Source organism: Balaenoptera musculus, chromosome 1 (genome assembly GCF_009873245.2).
Source record: "Balaenoptera musculus isolate JJ_BM4_2016_0621 chromosome 1, mBalMus1.pri.v3, whole genome shotgun sequence".
In the NCBI taxonomy this organism is placed as follows: Eukaryota; Metazoa; Chordata; class Mammalia; order Artiodactyla; family Balaenopteridae; genus Balaenoptera; species Balaenoptera musculus.
This window is the reverse complement of record NC_045785.1, coordinates 34924103-34941597: the sequence shown is the minus strand read 5'-3', so window position 1 is coordinate 34941597 and position 17495 is coordinate 34924103. Positions and strand designations below refer to the sequence as shown.

Sequence of the window (17495 nt, the reverse complement as noted above, 5' to 3'; positions counted from 1 at the left end):
TTGTTATAAACAAAGTACAATTTATACAATCAAATGTGTATTTTCCCGTTCAAAGCAGTCCTCTTGGGAGTTTACATATTTATTTTAGCTCTGCTGCTATGGCTCAAAATGGACATGGAAATCCTCTTTCAGAATTGCATCTTTTTCCTTTGAATGTAGTTCAAGTTTTAGATATAGCCAAAAATCATTTGAGGCCAAATCTGATAGCTGATGTGGTTTTGGTTTAAGAAGAGGACATCATTGGCTAATATTGAGTATTAGGTTTTTGGACTAAATTTGGTTGGTTCAGAGTAAAATAAGTATTTTTTTGAGTACCTACTATGTCCAGGCACTGCGCTAGGTGCTGGCCTCTAAGAGCTTATGTGAAGACATTTCTCAACCTGGAGTTCCTAAAATATTTTGATGAAGGATAGCATCAGTGAAATGAGGGTTCAGCATTGAAGGACATCACACTGAAATGTCTGAGCCCATGTATATCTGTAAGATTCTTACTACATTATAGTAACCTTGTATATAACTCACTAGAATGCACAACCAAATCAATTCATCAACAAAGTAAATGTTTTTGAGTGTGGGGCACTGTGGTAGGCAGCAGAAATATGAAAATGTAAACTGAAGGAGCTTAAAATCTAGTGGGAAACAGACATATTCATCTAACCATGAAAAAAATACAAATGATATAACAGAGATACAAACAGAAAGCCATGGAGAAGAGGAGGGTGCTATCTGTTCCTTTAGAGTCAAATCATAGCAATGTGGACTTCATTGGACTTTTATTTTTTGTTTAATTTTAGATTTAATGCATATTTGCCATACACTTTGTTCTGCAAACTTCAAGAAGTTAGACCCGAGGTAAAGGGGCTCTGGTGCCCTAGTTGAGGAAGGGGCAGAACTAGCCAATAATCTGGTTCACCACCTGGAGGTGGAAAGTCCAGAGGCAGTGCCGGGGGCATGGCTTTCAGTGGGCCTGAGTTCTTTGTGAGGTGCCACTTTAGGGCTCCATACAATTTTATTTCTATTCAATTTGGATTTTAGAATATGAAATGCCCTTTGAATATCTAGAGTTTAGTATTTTAGAGCTTAGGAAAAGAACACATGATGAGATCCCGGAGACCAGACGATGCCCTCAAGATGCCAATGTGTCTAATCTCTAAACAAAGCAAAAGTCAGAAGCTTTGATTGTGGAAATATGGAATTTTAAGTTACAAAATCCTACACACAAATTGGGCAACGTGATTGTCCTGCTATCAGCTCCGCTCTACAGAGCCAGAGTCTGTAAATTTAAGAAACGCGTTAGTAAGCCCCACCTCACCACTGGAGTAATTACATTCAGGCAGGACCAAGGTGGAGGCTATACCAACTCTGAAGGGTTTCACTTTCCAAGGGACTAACCTTAGTGCACAAGTTCACCCAGCTGGTAACAGGGATGGAACTCAAGCCCAGCCCAAATTTAGCTTGGAAAAAATTCTGTTCTGTATGACATAAACAACTCTTGTCCCCAAGAGATTCAGAACCCTGAGTAAAGAGGAAGACGTATAGGCCGCTGGCCCTACTGTGGGTTGCTCTGGTTCAAGGCAACATGTATCTAGCACATGCACAACATAGGGACAAGGAAACATTTAGTAAGGGTAAGGCGAGGCTTGGCCCAACATGCTGGCAAAAACCCCACAGAGGCCAGCAGGAGTGGGTAAGGCTGTTTAATATCTTCGGTGCTGCAAGTTAAGACACGCTGCCTTGCCCCACAGAGCATCCGGAAAGAAGATGTAGGAGAGTGACCACATCAGGCAGTAAAAAGCAGTTAGCGACAGTGGAGACAAAAACACCAGGATGACACCTGGAAGAAAAAAGGCAAACACTCAATTTTTATGAAGCTGTCTTATGTGTATTTTCCACCCTCTACTTCCCATTCCCAGCTTTCCAGCCTTCAGTTTTTACTCACAGAGCCTAAGACACTAAAACCAATGACACATGATCCCTGCCTTTGCAGAGTTTGTCCCTGTGTAACTAGACAATTACAATCTAATGCAATCTCAGGCTCCATTTTGTCAAATTCAGATCAGAAGTCAGTCTTAGCCAAGAATAAATTTGAGTTGCCCAGATCTCTTGTTAGAAAAAAAAAAAAAGAAAAAAATATATTCCTAATTGTTTCAAGTTTAACATGAGATAAGGGTCAATAAAATACTATACGCATGCAGAAAAGAGTTAACATAGCAGGCCTGAGACTGCTATCCTTAGAAAGGCCTGCTTGCAAGGTGGGCCTGGAAACTTGAATAGTAAACAATTCCCTACACTGACACTTTTAATATTCTGACTGTCTAGGACAGTTAGTTATTACCCCCCAGAATACAGATTTGTTGGTTGTCCTGCCTCCTCTGGAATGGAAATGCATGAGTGATCCTGTAGTGGATACCGCTGTGATGTAGTAGAATGAACATGGGATTTGGAGTCCCAAGACCTGGATTTAGAAAAGTCCATACTTTGCCACTTATCAGCTGTGTGACCTTGGGCAAGTCACCTAACTTTTTAAAGCCTGTTTATTACCTTAAGAGAGGAATAATAATGCCTCTCACCCTCTGTCATAATGAGATTGAATGGGTAATGTGTGAAAGAAATTTATGGAAGTACTACAAATGTGAGATGTTATTCTTCCCCTTTAACTTTGTTGCAGAAGTCTGGAGAACAAGTAACAATGTGAGATTTAATAGCAGAAGCTAGCCCCACACAGGGCCAGTTTAGATGACAGGTGAGTTTAGCTTTGCATGCTTCAAAGTTGACCAAACCAACTTTGTCCCTGTGTTACCGTATCAAACTCAATTACAAATGTCAACCAAAATCCCTACCAACCTGACTGTGGTAATACTTTGATGGAAATGCAGTTCACATGAATTAACTATGTCACTTTGACATTTATGCCAAATCTCTTCATCTCCACCGCAACCATCACCTCTCATCTGACAAAAAGCTGGTTTTCCTACTTCCATTCTTAGTCTCCTACAATCTATTCTCTTCATTACAGGCCAAGTGATCGTTTAAAACTGTGGCTCAGAAATCCCTTCAAAGGCTTCTCATTTGCCTACAGGATCCAATCCCCAGTCCTGCCCAGTCTGCTCACTTCACTGGCCTCAGTCTGTCACAAGCCCTCCCTCAGCAAGTCCAGCCACACTGGTGCACTAATGCATCCAGCTGTTCTTGCCTCAGAGCATTCAAAAATTGTTTCCTTTTCTGAACCATCCTTCCCACCACTTGGCCAATCATCTTGCAGTTTTCATGTATTTTAAATTTTTTTCCAGCTTTATTGAGATATCATTGACATATAGCATTGTTATTAGTCCAAGGTGTAACAACAACGATTTGATACTTGTATATATTGCAACATGATAACCATAATAAATTTACTTAATATCCATCACCTCACATAGTTATACATTTTTTCCTTGTGATGAGAACTTTTAAGATCTACTCTCTTAGCAACTTTCAAAAAGACAATACAGTATTGTTAACTGTAGCCACCATGCTGTACATTACATGCCCAGAACTTACCTTGTAACTGGAGTTTTTACCTTTTGACCACTTTCACCTAGGTTTCGTTTAAATGTTACCTCCTTAAGGATCCTTTCCCACCTTTAAGGCATTCCAGTCTAAATTAGGTCACCCTCTGATGCCCTCTGAGGGCACCCTATAGTTTCACAACACATCAAAACTATATATTTTTAGTTATTTCTGCCATGATTTGTTTGGTGTCTGTCTCCCCTATCGGACTGTAAATCCTGAGGCAGGAAGTATTTGTCTGGTTTACCGATTTGATTCCTAGTACCTGACATATGGTCAGTGTTCCCTAAATTTCTATTGAACTTAGTGATAGCCAACAAATATTTCTTGAGCATCTACTATGTGATTGGCACAATCCTACGTACTAGGAATTATAGCACAAATAAAAAAGAGTCTTCTATGGGGGGGCAGGTTTAGTGTGTATAGACAACAAACAAGTAAATACACATCAGGTGATGATAAATTCTATGGAGAAAAGTAAAGCAGGGTGAAACAGAGAGGGAATGTGGGGGGCGAGGTACAGGGTGGCAATGAGCAGCAATGATAATAAATGATCACTAGTGACGTTTAAGAGCAGTATTTTCACTCACCTCCCAGATAGACCATTTTTTTCCAGTTCTCAGACTCCAGGATTTCGTCATGTGGGTAGTAGCTCTGGTCCATCATGAATAGTATCATGAGTGAGGCCATGCAAGAGAGAATGAATGTGTTGCCTTTGGTCAGGAGGGAGGTGGAGGCCAAAACACAGGAAGCATAGGGGCAGGGTAGACCCTTGTATGTGAAGGGAACGCCTGCAGGGAAAGAAAAGATGGGGTTTGCTGCTTCCCACTGCTCTAAAGCACCCACCAGAGGAAGCCCTTCTCTCTTTGGGTCTTCCCTGCCCCACATTCCAAATCCCCTAATCCCAGGGCAGTGGCCAGCCATAAAGCACTTAGTTATTTAGAGATGATGTGTGGGTTTTGCACTGGATCCTCAAGGTAAAGCAGGCAGCTAGGACCAGGCCTATGCCTTGGCCCCTAGGAAGCCTCTGTAGAAGGGTCCTTTGAGATCTTTCTGTCTGCATCTGCAATCCCTTGCGTTGTGACCTTAGGCAAGGTAATTACCCTCACCAGAGTTCAGTTTCTCCATCTGTTATGGGAAACTGGAGTATGACCTCTAGTTCTAGAGTCTGTGAATTCTTGTGCTCCATCCAAAGGTCACACTACAAGAAAAAGGCACAGCTGGTTCAAGAACCAAGGGTTCCCGCCCCCTAGAACAGGTCTCTGCCAATGCAGCCTGCAGTCTCCAGTGGGCCTAGAGCAGGGGAGAAGGAAGGAAGGGGGCCTCCATAAAAGGAAGGAAAGGAGTCAATTACTGCACCTCACGCTTCCAGCATCCAACAGCTCCTCCCCTCCATGGTTCCCTACCCTCAGCCATAAGGCTGGTTTCCACTCACCAGTTGAATAAAAACAGAGGTGGACTGAAATAGCCAACACATAGATGATGGCCAGGAACCCGTTCAGAGGCCCATCCATGCCTAGAAGCAGGGCTGAGGCCAGGCCAAAGGTGGTGAAGACAGCAAGGTCATTCAGCTTGGCTCCTGCTCCAGAAGGCCAAGGTTAGAAGAACTTACACTCATATGTCTTATACCTTAGTCCCCTGTAGTGGGGGAGCTGGAGTGAGGAAAAGCAGGATCCTGTTTGTCAGGTCCCTGAGAGGCCAGAGGGCAACAGCTGCTCCCCAGGGTGGTCTGTTGATCAAAGACTAGGATCTCCTTCTGGCTCTGCCTCAAATTGACCACATGGCTTTAGACAAGTCTTTCCCTGTCTAGGTCTTAGTTTTCCCATCCTTTAACATGCAAGGGTTGGACCACAATTGGGAACAAATTGATAAGCTGTGGAACCTGTTTTATCAAGCAAAATCTTGCATGGAAATATCTTGTCATATTTTAAACCAGCAGATCTGCTTGGGGTAATTTTTCATTTCCCCACTCCCCCATGACCACAACCACCACTCCCACTCCCAGATCCACCCTGAAGAGGGAGACGGGACGGATAAGCCCACTGAAGGCCGGGACAAAGACAGCCAGCGATCAATAAGCGAACCAGCAGAGGAGCTAGATCTAGACTGTGGGGCTCACAAACTCCTGTTCAAGGGCTGCTTCTGCTACACTCAGAGGGATGTGAACAGGAGTGGCGACTGAAGGAAGCCTGCTGTATTTCAGGGGATGGAGGAGCTGACCCGAATGGGTGCTCCTGGGGTCAGGGATTATGAGTCTGAGGCCTGGACTCACCCGATGTGGAGCAGATGTTGAGGTGTCTGGTCATTGCCCCGATAGCCATGTCTAATAGAAAGCTGACCAAAAGCATCCAGGAGGCACATGGGGACTTCCTAAAAAGCAGGCCAGCAGGCCCCAAAGGGCGGCTCTTTCATAGTCTCCACTGGACTCCACCCCCCTCCCCCTATACACTTCCTACACTAGCACACATACACACACCCGTACATGTTCCCCATACTCACATCCTTTCTGATATGTGCTGCTTTACACACACACACACACACACACACCCTCACACATATCTACATCCCTTCCATACTCTTATTCTCAACCCACAGTCTTAAAGGGGTGCCCTCAACCCCCTCGGTAATCACTAAGGTCCCTTTCAATTCTAAATTCCAGGCACATTCAGTGGCAAGGGGGGTCCTAGGCCTTAGTCCAACCTCTACGACCATCTCAGATAAACCACTCCTCCTTCCTAAAGGTCTCTGTTCCTCCATCTATAAAATGAGGGGTTTGTACCAAATGATTTATTTAATAGGTATAGGCCTATTTAGATTATCTGTTTCTCCTAGTGTGAGTTTTGGTAGCTTGTATCTTCTAAGGAGTTGGTCTGTTTCATCTAGGCTATCAAGTTTGTGGGCATAGAGCTGTTCACAATATTCCTTTACTATGCTTTTAATGTCCATGTAATGATTCCTCCACTTTCATTTCCGACACTGGTAATTTGTGTCTTGTCTTTTTTTTGGTTAGCCTGGCTAGAGGTTTATCCATTTTATTGATCATTTCAAAGAACCAGGTTTTGGTTTCATTGATTTTTTTAAAATTGATTTCTTGTTTTCAATTTCATTGATTTCTGCTCTAATTTTTATTATTTCTTTCCTTCTGCTTACCGCAGATTTAATTTGCTCTTCTTTTTCTAGCTTCCTAAGGTGGAAGCTTACATAATTGATTTTAGATCTTCCTTCTTTTCCATTTTTTCTAAGACTTTATTTTTTTAGGGAAGTTTTCGCTTTACAACAAAATTGAGAGGAATACAGAGATTCCCATATACCCCTTAGCCCCACATATGCATAGCCTCTCCCATTATCAACATCACTCACCAGAATGGTGCATTGTAGCCTTGGTACATACCAAGGATGAACCTACACTGACACACTATAGTCACTCAAAGTCCATAGTTTACCTTAGGGCTCACTCTTGGTTTTATATGTTCTATGGTTTTGGACAAAAGTATAATTATATATATCCATCATTATAATATCATATAGAGCATTTTCACTGTCCTAACAATCCTCTGTGCTCTACCTATTTATGTCCTCCTCAACCCCTCTGGAAACTACTGATCTTTTTATTGTCTCCATATTTTTGGACACATATTTTCTCCATATTTTCTTTTCCAGAATGTCATATAGTTGGAGTCATATAATATGTAGCCTTTTTGGATTGGCTTCTTTCACATAATAATATGCATTTAATGTTCCTCCATGTCTTCTTAGGGCTTGATAGCTCATTTCTTTTTAACACTGAATGATATTCCATTGTCTGGATGTACCACAATTTATTTATCCATTCATCTACTGAAGGACATCTTTGTTGCTTCCAAGATTTGGCTACTATGAATAAAACATCATAAACATCCAAGTACAGGTTTTGAACATAGTTTTCAATTCATTTGGATAAATACCAAGGAGTGTGATTGCTGGATTATATGGTAAGAGTATGTTTAGTTTTGTAGGAAACCACCAAACTGTCTTCCAAAGTGGCTGTACCATTGTGCATTCCCACCAGCAATGAATGAGAGTTCTTGTTGCTCCACATCCTCAGCAGCATTTGTTGCTATCAGTGTTCTGGATTCTGGTCCTTCTAATAGGTGTATAGTGGTATCTCATTGTCATTTAATTTGCATTTCCCTGATGATATATGATGTGGAGTATCTCTTCATATGTTTAAATGCCATCTGGATATCTTCTTTGGTGAGGTGTCTGTTAAGGTCTTTGGCCCTTTTTTAATTGGGTTGTTTTCTTATTGATGAGTGTTAAGCTTTGTATATTTTGGACTGTAGTTCTTTATCGGATGTATTTTTGCAAATATTTTCTCCCAGTCTGTGGCTTGTCTTCTAGTTCTCTTGACATGGTCTTTTACAGAACAGGTTTCTTTTCTAATAGATGCATTCAATGCTATAAATTTCCCCTTAAGTACTGCATTCACTGCATCTCACAAATTATGATAAGTTGTATTTTCACTTTCTTTTAGTTCAAAATATTTTTTTAAAATTTCTCTTGAGACTCCTTTTTTTAATCTATGTATTATTTAGAAGTTGTTTAACCTTCATGTATTTTGGAATTTTCTAGTTATCTTTCTGTTATTAATTTCTAGTTTAACTCCATATGGCCTGAGAGCATACTTCGTATCATTTCTATTTTTTTAAATTTGTTAAGGTATGTCTTAAAGACCAGAATGTGGTCTATCTTGGTGAGCTTGAGAAGAGTGTGTATTCTGCTATTGTTGGATGAAGTAGTCTATAAATATCAGTTGGATCCAGTGGATTGACGGTGCTGTTCAATTCAACTATATCCTTACTGATTTTCTGCCTGCTGGATCTATCAATTACTGATAAAGGGGTATAGAAATATCCAGCTATGATAATAGAGTCATAAGTTTCTGCTTGTAGTTATATCAGTTTTTGTCTCATGTATTTTGATGCTCTGAATGATGTCTTTCAGACCCTACATTCAAGGATTCTATGTTTCTTTCCAGCATATGCTCCCAGACTCCTCTGAAATCAGCTACCACAATCTCAGACCAAACTGCCCTAGGAGGCCATACGCAAGTCGACACCCTGACTGCAATGCTTGGGTGGCCCAGCAGAAGCAAACAGAGAGCCTGACCCCAGACTTCAGCTGTCCCCAAACAACCTTAGTATTTCCTTTGTTTAGACCCATACCTATGTGTCTGAAGGGAATTGGGCCCACCATCATGGCATAAAAACTACACTCCCAGAAGATTAGGTTGAACTAAGAAGACAGCGATTTTCTGCTGCAGGTATACCCCACTTTATGAGACCCCAAAAACCCAGACTTAGAGAATCATACAATTTTCAAACTGGAAGGGAACTTAAACATCATCAGGTAAAATCCTCTTATTTTATGGTTGAGAAACAGATCCAGAGAAGTCACTTGCTCATGGTTATAAAGAATCAAACAGATTAGGAGGATATTATTTGCATTATAAAGGACTTATCTTTAAAGAGCTGATTTCCCAAAGCCATTGAAATATGATTCAATTTACAGAAACATAATTTGCCTACAACTTTTTTGGGGGCCCATATACATGTCTCAGAGTTTCCAGAACAGTGCTAATTTCAAATATTCTGCCAGATCATATGCTCTAATTTAAGAATCAAAAAAATATAATGGTAGCCTGCCTACCCAAGGATTGTGCAAAGGCTACCAGAACAGAAATCTCAAAATCTCTTGATTTTCTCATAGAAACCATTCTAGATTGCCATAGCTGGAAGGAACTATAGAGATCATAGTGTGAGCTGCTTGTTTTAAAGATGGAGAAACTGAGGCTCAGGATATGACCTAGCTAAGGTCGCATATCAGGCTGGTGGTAGAACTGAGGCTAGGATCTTGACCCCTTGACTCCCAACCTACTGCACTTTCTCCTGCCCCCCGTTGATCTGTATGCCTCGGAGCCTGGCTCTCTAGACTCCCCACTCCTTCCCTCATGCCATTGGCTCCAGCTCTTGGCTAAGAGCTTGCTGGGCCCCAGACCTACTTGCAGAAGCTGCAGAAGATGGAGAAGAGCCCCAGGATCATGTTGGCCAGGGACAAGGCACTGGCAACATCCTTCCAGGAAAATTCATTCATCTGGGCGTGGCTCTGCTCTTTGGTCAGGAAGAAACTGGTGTGCTGACCTGGGGCCCAGGGGAGAGGGACAAGGAGTTGTCAAGGTCAAAGAGTCCCAAAAGAGGCTCCCAGGGACCCAGTAGCTCCTGTTCCCCTAGACCTCATCCCAGAGCTGTGCTCTCCCAACATGGTTTCACTGGCTGGAATCAGGGAGACTGCAGGTAGATGGAGGAGACCCAGGAGGTAAGACAAAGGTGCTGAAGATGAGCACCTGGGAAAGTTCAATAGCAAAGTGAGTGAACCAGCACGACCATAGCTTCCACCCCTCTCTGACTACACCCCTTGCCCTACAGCACAGACCTCCCTGTAGCCCATACGCTGACCCTCCCGGCACTCCCATGGCCCAGGGTCCAAGGGGTATGCGCCCTTCCCCCATCTGAGAGATGAGCCCTTGTCATAGAGACCTTTATCATAAATGAGCCCTACTTTTTTTTTTCTTTTTTTAATTATAAAGCTACTTTTAATACTTTGGAGTGAGCCCCACAGGAACAAAAACACTGGGAAGGGGTAACCCCCTCACCCCCAGGAGTGGCCAAGGGGGAGAGAGGCTACCTGACGGGAAGGAAGCACAAAGGGCCCACTGCAGACTCAGGCTCCTTTTTCCCAGAGGCCACGCTCACTCGCTCGGAAGGACAGGGCTGTGGCTGAGGTGCCCCAAGCGTCGACAGGGGAAGAGATGAGCAACAGAAGATGCATATGGACAGCACTAAATAGTTCACATGGCACTTTCACCATGTTCTCTCTTCTGATCCTGACAACCTTAGGAGATGGTGCTATAATTCTCCCCGTTTCATGAATGAGGGAACTGAGGTCCTGAGAAATGGAGGTACTTGCTCAAAGTCACACATTAGGTGAGTAGAATCAATCCCTCCTGTTTGATTCTAAATCTGGTGCTTCTTACGGGGGCATAATCTCAGCAGGAGGAGGTCTGTGGGGTAGTGGGCACTGAGGGAGCCCAGATGGCCAGTCTGGCTGGGCAGCTATGGCCTCCCTGCCCGGGCATCCTCCCTCCCCTCAGCCTGTCTCAGCAGCAGGGAATCAGCTGGCCCTGGCCATTTTCACAGTCCCTCTGTGTCCATTTTCGCTCTAAGACCAAACATGTGCACTCCTTACACATAAACTGTGTGTGAAACTTTCTTTTGGAGAAAGAGCCCCAGCGCTCTCTGAAACAGGGAGGCCCCACTGGTTGTAAACACACTACCCACAAATAGCAATCCTGTACGTGAGTAAGATATACAAGTTCCAAGGTGTTTTCTCATTTAATCCCCACTCATTTTCGAGGTGTGGAAGCTGAGACTCTGCCTCCATACAGCCCCTCTGTACAGCCCCAGGCCCTTCTGGTCTGGGCAAGAGCTAAGACAAATCATGGTCCTTTCCCATAAATACTGCCACCAGTATGTCAGAGGTTGAGAGGGGGCCGGACTTGGAATTTGGGGCTGGGAGTTTATCAGGCAGCACGGTGGAGCTAACTGCTCCCATAGGCCAGCTTCATTCACCAAGGGGTATCAGTAGCTACAATGCCAAAGCCACTGGGACTCCTGAGACCTTGTCATGCCAGGTCCCCTCAAAACCTAAGACAGGAAGCAATGCTAGTCCGAGAAATCTGGGATGGGAGGGGGGCAAAGTATTGGATGCCTGCTCCCTCCCTATCAACCCTTCCCTCCTGGTCTGTCTTGAGTCTCAGGGCTGACCCGAGCAAGACCAAGCACCTCTGTTCCAGCCTAGTCTGTACCTGGAAGAGCAGCATCCCAGCGTCTCAGAGGCAGTCAGCAGATACCTGGGGTATGTCCACCAAGTACGAGACAAACCTCATCTATACTACTACATGGTTTGGTTTTTTTTAATTAATGTGCAATTAATTGTCTACTATAGTATCTCTTTCATTCACAAAGCACTTTCACCACTATGGTTTCCAATGGCCCTGTGAGGTCTGCCAGGTAAGGCAAAGAAGACTCAGAGAGGGGAAGAACCTTGTTCAAGGTCACACTGGAAGTGGCAGAACAAGACTTCCAACTTCACCGTAAGTGTTCTTTCCTGTGTACTCTGCTGTCTACCAACCAACAGGACTGATCGTAGTATTCGTTGTAAGCTCAGACTGAGCAAGGTGCTGGGGAAAGCCCTTGGTCCCTGCCTGGACCATGGAATTTACAGTCTGTTCAGGAAAACAAGACTCATGCATGCCTGTGGAGACTTATAGACAGTTCATGGTGGTAACTCATCTTAACAATGGGGAAACTGAGGTTTCAGAACAGTGAAGCAACTTGTTCCAGCAAATTGTGGAGCTGGGATTGGAACTGGGCCTCCTCTTTCCCAATTAAAAGCCATTTGCAGCACAGGCCCCAGGTATGGAAGGATGTGGAGCTGAGAGTAAGAGCTGTTGAAATTTAGAGAAAAAAGGAAAAATCCATTCATTCAGCAAACATTTGGTCTTGGGACAGAGAGGATGAAGACCTAGTCTCGTCTCTCAAAAAGCTCAGTCTGGCAGAGGCATTCAACCCTACACAGAAGAGAAGAGGTGACAAGGCTGCTGAGGGAGCACAGAAGAGGGGCCCCGCCCGTCAGGGGGCTCAGAGGAGGCGTCTCAGAGGAGGGGGTCGGAGCTGAGGCCTTGCCCAGCAGTGGCCTGCAAGACTGGCTCACGTCACTCCCCGGCTCCTCGGAAGCCATCAGTGGCTCCCCAACACCCTCAGGATGGAGTCCAGCTCCTTCATGTGGTATGCAAGCCCTTCGTGATGAAGCCCTGCTCGACTCTCAGCCTCCTCTCTCCATTGCCCCTTGACCCCTTCTCTGCCCCCCTCTGGTCTTGGGTTGGGTGGTGGGCCTCTTTGGGAAGCCTGACACCCCCTCAAGTCTTGAGCTGCTCCTCCTCTGCACTGCCACATCTCCTTGTGCTCGCCGTGTGACACTTGGCACTCTATATTGGCACCGCCTACGTGGTCTTCCTTCTCTACTACAGGGGAAGGAACTTGAGTGCCGATCGAGGTCCCCTGTGCCCGGCATGAGGCCTGACAATAGAAGTTGTTCAATGACATTGTTACATTAATAGAGCACTCTGGTGCTTGACCGAGATCCTCTCCCTGCACGGAACCACTCAAAGCCTGTCTAGTTTGTCCTGTGAGAAGCCTTCTCAAGTGAACAATGCAGCCCCTCAGCATACCCAGCTTCTACCCAACGTTTATGATCTTGATTTGCCCATGCCTGCTGTGCGCCAGGCCTGTGTGTTCTGGGCACCCTCAGGAGGCTGGGAGTCTGGTAGGGGAGGCAGATGTGTGTAGGGACGGTGACGGCAGTGTGGCAACTCTTGTTGGACAAGGAGTTGTCCGGTTGCTGAGGGTGTCCAGGGAAGACTAAGTCTGGGGTGGGGGCAGGGGAGGGCTTGGCCAATGTGATATTTACGGAGGGTCTCTGGGCATAAACAAAGCGGGGTGCTTCCTGGCAAAGGAAATTGCAAGGGCGGAAGCCCAATGGGGAGGCTGGGTCCCAGGGAGACAGGGCTGCCTGGAGGCAAAGCCGGCAGGGAGGCCACAGTTGTGATAGCTGCTGTGACCTTGCCTTGCCGCTGTGGACGGGCGGTGATGTTTATTTAGTAAGGGGGTGTCTTGATCAGATGTGGGTTGGGGATGGAGGGTGGTCTCGAGGGGAGAGGCTGAAGAAAAGGAAACCAGCCATGAGACTGGTGAGTGAGGAGCACGAAGTGAGCGAGCAGAAATGTCCGACGCTGGGGCTGCTAGCGGAAGAAGAAGAGGGGAGAGTTGCGTGGGACTCGGCGATTCCTCAGGAGAGGCAAGGCGTGGCGAAGTCGGTGCCTTGCCTGGAAACCCGCGCAGCGTTGGAGCGAGAAGGCCCCGGGCGGCGCCTCCCCGCGGGCGGTGGGCGGTGAGCCACGCGCACAGCCCCTCGGGTTAGAAACGCCCCGCCCCCCACTGGCCGCCCCCACTCCACCCCGCCACCCTAGAGGCCAACAGCCCAACAGGGAGCCGGCCTCCTGCCGACGCCCGTCTGTCCGAGCTGGAGACACCGGCGCTCCCCTCCTCACCCCTCCCCTGCCCGCTGTACCGCGTCGGTTCTGGACGACAGCGACGGCGACGACGCCCAGGCGAAAAGATGGAAGAGACGGAGCCGGGGCTGGGCGCCCGCGCTTCGGGACAGCTCCTTCCCCCCAGGGCCGTGGTCGCCGACAGCACCCTGGGGGAGGCGCGTGCGACGCTGCGGCTACTTACCTGGGGACCAGACATTCTTAGATGGGGTGGGCGCCCGCACTCCTTCCCCGCTTCCTGGGCGGTGGAGAGGGGCCAGCCCAGGAGAGGGGGAGCCGCGCCGACCCAAGCCTCTCACCCCCCCGGCTGTTAGCTCACAATCCCCGAGAGGCAGGGGTGGGGCCACGCGGCTTTAGTTGGCAGGAAGAGGGTCCTCAGTTTGCCGGGGAGCCCTAGGTCTTGCAGCGGCGCGGCAGGGAGAATGGAGGGATCTGAGAGGAGGGGACTAGTCTAACATGGGGAGCGTGGACAGGCTTGGCAGGCGAAGAGACCAGAGTGCCCGGCGTGTGGGAGGTGGGCTGGAAGGGAGTTGCGGGGAGATAAGGCTGTAAAGGGATGCTGGGGTCCAGACTGTGAAGGGCCCCTAGACTGTAAGCCCCCTCCGTGTGGGCAGGGCTTTTGCTGTGCTTGGTGCACTGCTGTATCTTTATGCCCATAAGAACACTTAGGCATAAAGTACATCCCCCATCCCCCATACTTGTTGGATCAATGACAAGCTAAGTAGTTGACACTCAGTCCTGAAAATAGGAAATTTTAAGTAGGGAAGTGACATGGTCAGGTTGGTTTAGAAAGATTATCCTGGCAGCCAGCGTGTAGGAAGGCTGTGTAACACTGCATGAGCTGAGGGGGGCTGGAGCAAAGACATACTGTTGGACAGCAGCAGAAAGGAATGAGAAGTAGTCGGACCAGGAGCCACTGTGAGATGGAATGTCAGGAGTGTGGGAGAGGAGTGAGAGGGAGGAGGTAAGAGCCTCTCTGAGGTGTTTAGGTTCCGCAACTGGATGAATATGTGCCACAGAGAGAAACGTGTTAGTACTGGGGGATCCCAAGCACCAGTTCTAATACCTGCCCCACTTTCTCTAACCTACCCAGTTGCTAAGTTCCAGCAGCAATAGCTTCCAGGGCCCCAGAGAATATGCGAACAGAAGGGGTGGAGCTAGGAGGTCAAGTGACTCTTCGCCTCACCTTGCAGCCTGGAGGGGGAAGAGAAGTATAAGACCTAGCCTGTCCTGAGTGGCTACTGGCCACCGGGCACTGTGCCCAACGCTTTACAGACGTTATAGTCATCTTACTGGATTTTCTCAAATGCCCCTGATGTTAGTATTAGCATTCCCGTTCTCCAGAAGAGAAAATGGGCATTACTCGATTTTACTGAAGGTTACACCGTTATTAATTAGTGGATCTGAGACCTGAACACAGTTTGACACTGAAGTCACACCTAAGGTGTTTGAGAAACTAAAAGGGAGAATCAGGATGGAGGCAACTTCAGCTGTGCTGGGAGTCCAAGCCCAAGAGTCAGGTCAGCTCCTTTCTATCATTTTTATTTCTCTTCATTTGTCCAGGCTACATGGACCATTAAAGTGGCAAAATAAAAACGGTCACATAATGATTATAATACCGGCTTTAACTTTTAGCCAGATTTACATTCCAGCTCTAACACTTGGCAGATGTGTAAATTTGAACAAGTTACTTTGGTTTCTGCAACCAAATGTGTAAAATGGGATTGCCGTGAGAAATGAGCTTACGTGAAATGCTCAGCACAGCGCAGAAGCTCAGTCATCATCATCATCATCATCATTCTAAGGACATGATCATGGCTTCCCCAAGGCTTCCTTCAGAAGAGGGAGATGAAGCAGGGAGAGCTAAGAAACACCCCCCTCCCCAACCACCAGAAGTTTCTAGCTTCCTCCCATTCTGGATCTCACAGAAGTAGAGAACAAGAACAGTAGGGTGACTGTCTACACTTGTACCAACATGATAGCCACTAGCCACGTGTGGCTCTTGAGTTCATGAAACGTGGCTAGTCTGAATTGAGGCAGCTGTACATTTACCAGAGTTTGAATACTGAGTTTTAAAAAAAAAAGTAAAATAACTAATTTTTAGTATTATTTGTTAAAATGTTAATATTCTTATATACTGGGTTAGAGTAAATTATTAACGTTAATTTCACCTGTTTTTCCTTATTTTTTAAGGTAGCTGCTAAAAAATTTTAAATCACACATGTGGCTCACATTCTATTTCTCTTAGCTGCATTGACTTAGACGCCCTGCAGGATATAAGTACAGAGCTGCAGATGTCCATCCATCCATCATTAGAGTACTTATGTGCCAGGCACTATTTTAGGTGCTAGGGGTATAGCAATAAACAAGACAGACACTGTTTCTGCCCTCAGAGAACTTACACTCAAGTATGGGGCAAAGGCAACAAATAATGTCTAGTCACAAGTGTCATGGAAATCAAAACAGGGTCAGAAGTATTTTGATGTGAGAGGAGTTGGTACTTCTGATAGGGTAATGAGTGAAGTGATATTTGAGCAGGGACCTAAATGTTGAGAAGACACAAACCATGAAAAGACCTTGGGGGAAATGTTCCAGGCAGATGGAGCTACAAATGTAAAGACGCTGGAGCAGGAACAGGCTTGACGTGCTGATGAGCTGAGCACAGTCAGTGGGAACGCAGTGAGTACTGAGAATGGTACATCACATAGAACCTTGGCAAGTCTGGACTTTATTCTAAGTGTAATGAGAAACTTGGGGGTCATTTTTTACAGAGGTATTATAACCTCACATTTTTAAAAGGATGACTACAGTCTCTGTGGAAACAGAATGAAGGAGGGTGAGAATGGAGGCAGGGAGGCAAGTTAGGAGGCTACTGCATTCATCCAGGCTAGAGATGTTGGTGGTCTGGACTAAGGGGGGAGGGGGGGAGGTGGTGAGCAGCAGTCAGATGTGGGATGTATTCTGAAGACAGAGCTGAGAAGACTTGCTGATTGGTGTGGGAAGAACAAACAGAATCAGGATGACTTGGGTTTCTGGCCTTAACAGCAGTGTGACACAGGTGCTGATGGAAACAGAGGGACTGGTAACAAAACAGGTTTGGGGTATAACTCAAGACTTCCATTTTGGACACGTTAGGTTTGTAATGACATCAAGTGAAGCTGTTGGATAAATGAAGTCTGCATAAAACTCAGGGAGGGATCAGGACTGGAGACACACATGTGAGTCAAGAGCATACAGGTGGCATTTAAAGCCATGGGAAATGATTAGACCACCTAGTAGAGAAAGAAAAGAGGGCCAAAGACTTGGCCCCAGAGCAGTCCAAACTATAAGTGTCAGGAGACAGAAAAGATGCAGTCAGTGAAGCAGAAGATGGTAATATTCCAAATCAAAATGAAGAAAAAAGCTTTCGAGTAGGAAGAAGTCCACTGAATCAAACGCTGCGTGGACCACAGAAGTCTAATTACTCCAGGCACTTGGTAGCTCCTTCCTCCCAAGCTCTGGCTCCTTTAGGGAATGAACCTTCTCTTGTATGTGGGGGGTTTGCACATGGGCTTTAGTGCCAGAGATGTGGGCTCAATTGTTTTTAAGTTGTGTGACCTCAGGTAAGTTACTTATCTTCTCTGGACCTTGATATACACCGTCTGCATGCTCATCACTAAACACTCAAGTGAACTACTCCTATAGTATCCCATATGCACATGTTACTCTGTCACTTTTGTATTTTAACTTCTTCACACCT

General features: G+C 46.0%; 1 protein-coding gene across 1 annotated transcript; it reads right to left on the bottom strand.

The window, feature by feature from the left end:
* Window positions 1–822: 822 nt before the first annotated feature.
* TMEM269 (transmembrane protein 269) lies at window positions 823–15552 on the bottom strand. Its single transcript, XM_036854172.1, has 7 exons — window positions 15503–15552; window positions 13941–14107; window positions 9590–9728; window positions 5822–5919; window positions 4985–5128; window positions 4140–4340; window positions 823–1834 (listed from the first exon to the last, which is right to left on the bottom strand). The coding sequence occupies exons 1-7, from the start codon at window positions 15550–15552 to the stop codon at window positions 1698–1700; spliced, it is 936 nt and encodes a 311-aa protein (XP_036710067.1). The 3' UTR covers window positions 823–1697.
* Between the last annotated feature and the right edge of the window lie 1943 nt (window positions 15553–17495).